The 7,961-nt window shown below is 38.4% G+C and overlaps 1 protein-coding gene across 1 annotated transcript; it reads right to left on the reverse strand.

The window, feature by feature from the left end:
• Positions 1–356: 356 nt before the first annotated feature.
• On the reverse strand, positions 357–7,534 carry LOC143165070 (transient receptor potential cation channel subfamily M member 1-like). Its single transcript, XM_076348347.1, has 5 exons — positions 7,483–7,534; positions 6,064–6,277; positions 3,917–4,041; positions 3,045–3,216; positions 357–535 (listed from the first exon to the last, which is right to left on the reverse strand). Exons 1-5 carry the CDS (start codon positions 7,483–7,485, stop codon positions 357–359), a joined length of 693 nt encoding a protein of 230 aa, XP_076204462.1. The 5' UTR covers positions 7,486–7,534.
• Positions 7,535–7,961: the final 427 nt, after the last annotated feature.

Consider the following 7,961-nt stretch of genomic DNA (forward strand, 5'->3'; position numbering starts at 1 on the left):
TTAACCTCAGCCCTTGCCTGAGAAAAAGGAACCACTTGTTCCTTGTTTCTAACACGCCCAACCCAGCACCAAGGATAGTGCAGCAAACTTTGTCGGAGCTTGTATGACAGTGCGCTGCACTGAGAGCAAGCTTATTTCAACGGACCATCAAATACAATCCAAGTGGTAACAATTTCTACTCATTAATGCCAGGGCTAAGATCAAACAGACAACAAAAGTTGACCAACAGCAGAATGCCTCTGTTAGTAGCATTTTGTCCCCGAGCTGTTTTTTTATGAAGCTTTAATGAAAGCAAGGCATATAGTCCTACATTGTCCTCCCAAGCAAGACACAGCTTTGGTGAAGATCTCAAAATCTTACCCTCCTTCTTCTGAATACTTGTGTGCAAATGACAGAATATCTGATGCTCGTCCACTACCATCACATATCACGACAGGGAGAGGGGGTTCTTCTCGTAGACACTCTAAGACAATGGAGATCACGTTAGGACCCCCTTCCACTATGAGCCCAACTACAGGAACACCTTGTCCCAGCCCTAAAAAAACCAGAACAACAGAAACAAAAAAAGAAGTGTCACTGAAACTTAGTTTAAGAGGTTGAGATAGTATGAGTGGATGTGATTTCTGTGTTACAGCATCACTTCAAACCAAAGCAGTTAGGAAAAATGATGGCCATTTCATGGCCAACACCAGGAAAAATGTCCATATGCCGCTTCATAGCCCCAAAAGGAAGAGAGTAAGATGTCTCTCTGCCCTTGGTTTTGCATCAGCTCCATACTGATAATTTATTCACTCAGTGTTGGTGAACTGTTTGTAATCTCTTTCGACAGACACCATGTACAGATAAAACAGCTAACATGATTCTCCTATTACTTCATTAGCTTCACCGTTACTTGGATGGCTCCCAGGTACTTTGTCTTTGATGTTTTAACTCTTCATTGGTTACCTACAGGAAGTCTTCAGTAAGGTGACATATACCTATGCTTTCTCCTAAGATAAAAAACCATGAAATCAGTGTCTTTATCATGAAGCTGAAATGGCTGGCCGATGGAAGAGACGACAGCTGAGCATCCCTTTGCTGTCCCTGCCTCACTGTGATCTCCAGGCATAGGATGACAAAGGGAAGCCCACAGGTCACATGGTCTCAGGAGCCTTGTTCACAAGATACTTGGGGAAATGAAGGACAAAACATTACCTGAAGGCTGACTAATCCCACTATTATAAGCATTTAAATTCAGTTCTTAATCTGTAAAATGACCAGCGCTTTATAAAGAAGATGCACTTTTTTGTACGGCTGAGAATGCGTGAAAGAGTTCGTATTTTCAACCTTCATTCCTCTCTGAAGAACAGGAACACTGTGCACAATAACAGCAGAAGCTTCCTGACATCCTCCTGTCAGTATACCCCAGCTCTGATAAGGAGGAGTCACAGAGCATGGGCTGGCCTGTGTGTCCATGAAATCCTTAGTGATTCCTGCTGAGATTTCCAGAAGAGGTGCCTGTGCTTGAAGCGATTAAAAAGAAACAAAATAACTCCCTGTATGTTGTTACTAGTAGGTGTACTGCAGCCCTTCACAGAACTCTTAATTCCTATGTGTATTCCCAACTTTGCCCTTCTCACGACAAAAATCACCAAACCCTATTTAAATCAGAACCAATATCCCCAGCCCCAGTGGTATTAAAAGAAATGATACAGAACATCTTGCCTCTGGGCCCTGACCTCCTTATCTTCCAAGCCAGTGCTCCCTTTTACAATGTTACAGCTCTCCCAGCACTTCTGCAGAAGACAAAGATGAAAAAAGCATAGCTAACGTTAACTATTTCTAACGTCTGTGGGCAACAGTGCATGACACTGTCTCCCCACCCAAAGGCAAGGGGCATCATTTTGGTGAGTTCAGTTTCTTAAGCTTACTGTAGGCAAAAAGCAGTACTTAAAGACTTTCCAGAATGTTCAGGTATCTTGTGGCTGATCTATAACTGCACATTTAGGCTTTACCGTGCACTCTACTTAATTTTTCTGCTCTACCCACAAGAGCGTTTAAGCCCTATTAGAAACTTTTCTAGAGTTCAATGCAATTGTCATTCTGAATGTTTGTTTTTTCTTATTTATACAGGCCTACACAGGTTACAATGGCATCTGTAAGAAGTCAGAAAGGCAACTAGTAGAACTGATGTCTATTCTCCAGTAGCTCTTAATTGAAGTGTGGATTCAAAATCTATTAACTTTTTTTGGATCATTTTTAATTAGGTGGTTGTTCTGTTTGTGGGTTTTTTAAGTTGCTGGAAAACCACAGCTACTAAAATTTTTTATTTATTTAATCTTTAAAAAAAATATTTTTTTTCTACAAAAATGTTAATAAAAAAATGTCTTTTAAAAGAATTTTTTTCTAAGTAATGACAAAAAGAATTCTAGAAAGTTGTTTTAGAGAGGCTGTAACAACTGGCAGAAATTTTAAAACTGCACAAAACTCTAAATATGAAAGCACTGATGTGAAATTATCTTGATAATGGCTTCATTAAAAATCAAAATCCCAGCTGAGTTTATCTGGAAGATCAAAGAATTTTGAGTGTGATATTTCAAATGAAACAAATGCATATAAAAGAGAAAATAAAATGTTACTATGAACATTTGGAATCAGAAACCACTGAGCTGCACAGGATTCCTGTAAACAGGAACTATACAAAATCACCCCATTCTGTGTATTTACTGGTGCTTATGAATTCTAGCTAGAAGTGCACAAATTCTTTACATTTCCCTTTCCTTAAATTCTTACTGATTTGAAGCTTCTCCTCGCTATTATTTGTCAACTTTTCTTCCTCCTTTTATGCAATCCTTACTTTTCTGAGTTTTCTGTGCTGTTAGATGTGGGGTCTTTCACCACTTATCAGACAATGTATGTTCTAGTTTAGTCACACAGACCTGATCAAATTCCTGCTAGAAAGAGCTGGAAGAAGCATTTACTTTCAATACCTTGAAGTATTTCAAGCCCTTCTTCCCTCCCTTCCTTTAAGATGTTATGTTTACAGTTTGCCCCACTGTACTTACGTGTGTTAATTTTCTGGAGGGAAATGTGTTTTTCCAACTGACGTCGTAACTTTACTTCAGCTCCATATTTACCTAGCGTACCATTGTCTGCCAGAATGAAGTGGGTATGGGAACTGTTGAGCACAGAGAGCTTACTTAGAGGGTTTGACATTGTTTGGTAAACCCGTGTTACCTGTGTGTCAAAAGGATAGATGCACCTAGATTAGAACTAAGAACTAAATGTGAAAATCCCCCATGCCGCCCAACAGAAGCACATGCCTTATGAGGAAACACATCAACCAGACCTTTATAACCAAAAATAGAGGAGAATTAGAAATGGAGCTTGCTTTTACATTCAAAACTTGAACTCTTCACAGCAGTGTTTTCTTTGGAGGATGACAGTCACATCTGTGCACTCTCCTGCGTGTTCCCCTAAGCTCATTAATGTACTCTCCTTGATCACACACTGTTACATAATCCTCTTACTGCATTAGAAAATACATTCTCATTTGGAGTTACTAGTAATTAATATGCCACTGCAGAGTACCCATCTACAATAAATGCCGGTCTCATACACATAAAGGCCCTTACATGATTTATAGAAGTCTCAGCATGCCACACTGAAGTTAGGAGCTAAAACTCTTGTCACCACAGAGAGGTCTCTAATACTGAAAGCAATGGAAACCTCACTAGCTCCATATTTACTTTGAGGTCATATATGACAACCTGACAAATCCATTTAAACAACAACTTTTCTTCAACAAATCATTCAATTTCAGCTGTTAGGCATGCTTTAGAAACAGTGAAAATATTAATACTCCAAAAAGATGAACAGTGTGTTTTGTTACACAACCGACATTGCTAATTACACAGGAGTTTCCTTAAAGACTTACATCTTTTCCTATCAGATCTTCCTTGTTTTCTACAATGCCCCACGGTGCAATTCCTACGGCACATATTCGTCCTCTGGATTTGGAAGAATGATCTTTCAAGGCATCTCCCACATGACGAATGACACCTATAGGTGCAATTAATTTAATTGATTCTTGGCACTTTTGAGAGATCACTAAACAACAGAATTTTCTTCTTTCCTTTCATGGAGCTACCTGCTTTTCTGGATTGCTTTCACTACTAAACTACTAAACTAAACTACTATCTCTACTTTATAATAGAACATGCGATGCAGACAAACCCATGCTTTTATTTTGTAATAGCTGCATGTAAATCCTATTGCCTTTTTACATCCTTGTTCTGAATACAATGAAGTCTTTGAAAGACTTGCCCAGTTACTTAACTTGCCAGTGTAATCTGTACCATTGTCTGGAACTATATTATTCATTGTACACAATGCTAAATACATATGGAATACTATCACTGGGGTCTGAGCAAGCAAAAAACCCCGACCCTATAGTTATTTAAGAAATATTTTTTCACTTAAAAATTATTCTGAATAGCAATCATCACCTTCCCTTAAAGACATTAGACCTTTGTTGTAAAACGAAAGTCAAAGGAATTAATTCTTATCTTACATAGTTTTCTGAGAAATAACTTGATATAAAGATTTATTTCAGCTAAATAAAGATATTGTTATAGAAATATTATAATGAAAGTTTGCATCTGATTGTTTTTTTGAAGATTGCTCAGAATTGATATTAACATAAATGAAATGAATTAGAAACCAACTGGTCTCAAAATGTAACAATATATAGGGAATCATCAAAACAGCTATTTTTCAACATGTCTTTCAAATTTCGGACACCATATCAGACACCGTTTTTTTGACAGAATCCAGGAACAGTGCCAACAACCTTCTGGTGGAGTTATGTGGAGTTGCTGTACAAATGATGTTTTAGATATGGTCAAAAAGGAAACACAGAGACATAAAACCGTTTCAGGTGGCCAGAAGACTGGAGGAAAATGCAAACAGGAGATTGCCATGTCTTCAAGTAGAGACATTTACAACTGACTTCAGGTTTGTGTTTCAAGACTTCTAATTTACAGTCATAGAATCACAGAATCATAGAATCGTTTGGGTTGGAAGGGACCTCTAACGGTCATCTAGTCCAACCCCGCTGCAATGAGCAGGGACATCTTCAACTAAATCAGGTTGCTCAGAGCCCCGTCCAACCTGACCTTGAACGTTTCCAGGCATGGGGCATCCACCACCTCTCTGGGCAACCTGGGCCAGTGTTTCACCACCCTCAGTGTAAAAAATTTCTTCCAGTTATTCATTTAAGAACAAATACCTTATAAAATTACAAGACAGAGCATGTGCACACATGGTGGTGGGTGATCCCATGGAGACAGTGACTCAAGGACATGGCATTTAAGGTGGATTATCAATTTATCACCAACTCTCAGAGAGATCACACAGCCTAAAGGCTAACTCAGTCCTTGCCTGCATGAACAGGGAAGTATCAAATGGAAGCAGAAAGGCTCTTTTACTTCAGGGATTAAAAGCTTCATCAAGCACTGTCTCAAAAATTGCAGCGTCCAAAATTCAAGGCGGCTGTTAAAAAACTAGAGAGAGTTCAAAGCAGAGGTGTGATAATGACTGAAGGACTGGAAAACATGCTTAGCGTGAGAGTTTTATGGAACTCAGCCTGTGCAGTTTGACAAAAGTGCTGTGTATGAAAACATGCTCAGAAAATAGACTTTTAGTAACAGAAAGATCTTTGTACAAAAAAAACAGTAAGAAGCTAAAGCTAGGCAAATTTGGAGTAGGAGATTTCTTAACTACAAGGATAATCAACCACTGAAAAAATTGTATTATAACTAGTGGTAGATTCCTTGCTACTGAAACCAAGGATGACAATTTTTTTCAGGGGAAACACTGAGTAATGCAAATCGATATTGACCCAGGAAAATCTTATGGTCTGGGCTGGGTAGGAGATTAACACAAATGATTACAGTGCTCCTTTTTTTGGTCTAGTGGCTAATGACTCATTCATGTAGACTTAAATCTTCTGCCTGTGGGAAAGATTAGTGGATGAACATCACTGAATTCTTAAGTAAACTAAAAGTGCTGGTAATTGCTTACCTGTACTAACACCTCCAGTGAAAATCCAAGCTCCTGTGGTCACGGCAGCCTTTATCAGACCTTTTCCAAATACTTGCTTTAATTTAGGTTGCATTTCAAAGTTCTGGAGGCCTCCATGGACAGAGATTAAGAGTTTGGGCAGCTCCAGTTGCCAGTCTTTCACCATGAGATGCAGCAGAGAATCTGGTTTAGTGTCATATGACACACGGATATACTGCAAAGAGCAATGTGTAATTTTATTATTCCATCTGCTCTGTAAATTTTCTATCGACTGAATGGTTACATTAAGCCTTCCATCTCAAAGAAAGATTTTTACAATTTTTAAGCAACACATTATTAAATTTCTCTTCTGCTTACGATTAGAAAAAACATGTTGAAACCTCTCACTTTGCTATTGAGAATTTACCGTTCACTTCATGAATTTTAAAAGCACCACTATCCTCTCTTCACCTGCAAAACTGACTACAATCAAGTGATCCTAAGCTCTTATTACAAATCTGCATTGTTGGAAGCCACCTATTTAAAATGACTGGAAGGTGTTTTGTATTGTTCCTAAAACCTCTGGTTTGACTGCCAAAGAGAAGCAACAACCTTCATAAGAAATAGGAGGCTTATGTTACATTTTATCCCATTCACTGTTGATGTACATATTTCTGCCTCCGAAGCCATGATTTGCATTCTTCTCAGTTTAGTTCCACCATTGTGATTTCTTTTGAAATTACTACTCTATCAACTATGAAATAAACTCGTGTTTATTTCTGCTTTAAAACCAAACAAACCACCACAAACAAAAACCACCAACCTCTCCCATACATTTTGGACAAGTTTTTGCAGTGTGGTTGTCTCGAGTGGCAGTCTCAGCGGAGAGATAAGAAAGCAAAGGGGCAAAGAAACAAATCTAGGTTTGGATTTGTTCAGAAGAGAGGCAAAACAGAAAGAGATTTTTTGCAGAAGCTTGACTTGCTGTTAATTCTACTGCTAAGAAAACTCAAGTCCATTTTCCAGCTCTGTCAGGCCTCTGTCTTTCAGGAAGGCATGATTAATTTCTATTTTCATTAGACTTCAAACCTTAGGAAAAAAATCTGTATCCATGCTGTGTTATTTGGCCCACAAATCTAATACAAACAGATGGAATCTTGGGCATTAATACATGCAGCTGCCTCCTTAGTTGATATTGACTGACAGTAACTTCAATCAGACTGCTTCATCGAGACATTATAAGGTGCTTCCTAAGTAGGTATTATTCTTCTCTTGCCTTTTCTCACTTTCTCTTTTTGAGCATCTTGTCCACACCTTTCTGAGACAGCAGAGACCTCCTTTGATTTCAATGGATTATGCACTGAGTGAGCGGGAATCCTGACACATATCTATTAAGTTAACAAACCAGATGAATACCTTAGAGTAGCCTATGCTCCTTACCATGGCCTTATTTGAATGTCCTCCTCCCTGGAATTCAAGGTTTCCATAGGCATCAGTTGGGTGTGTTTGAGTGTGTTTACTGACAGACCATTTCTCTGGCTGAGCTTCCACTTGCTTTGTTTCTTCTCCATTTTTATTAGCTGTTATACTTGGAGAAGGTGGAATATGTTGGCTAATGAGCTGGCCACAGCAGCACCTGTAAGTTAAAATTTGAAGTGACTTTGATTACAGTATCTTCAATATTGGATGGTCATTTAAAAAAAAAAAAAAAAAAGAAAAAAAAGAATAACTCAGAAATTAGATTTTCAACTGACCATGCCTTGCTCTACATGAATCATAGCAACACCTCTTCTAGGTCATATCTGTTGTATTTGCATACACACATATGCCAGAATTACCAGCCCACAGGTGTTTCTTAACAAGCAAAGATAAAAAATTTTGCTTCACTTCTGTTATACACTGGAAAGCTGTCCTAGGCT

The sequence above is a fragment of the Aptenodytes patagonicus genome, chromosome 10, assembly GCF_965638725.1.
Source record: "Aptenodytes patagonicus chromosome 10, bAptPat1.pri.cur, whole genome shotgun sequence".
NCBI lineage: Eukaryota > Metazoa > Chordata > Aves > Sphenisciformes > Spheniscidae > Aptenodytes > Aptenodytes patagonicus.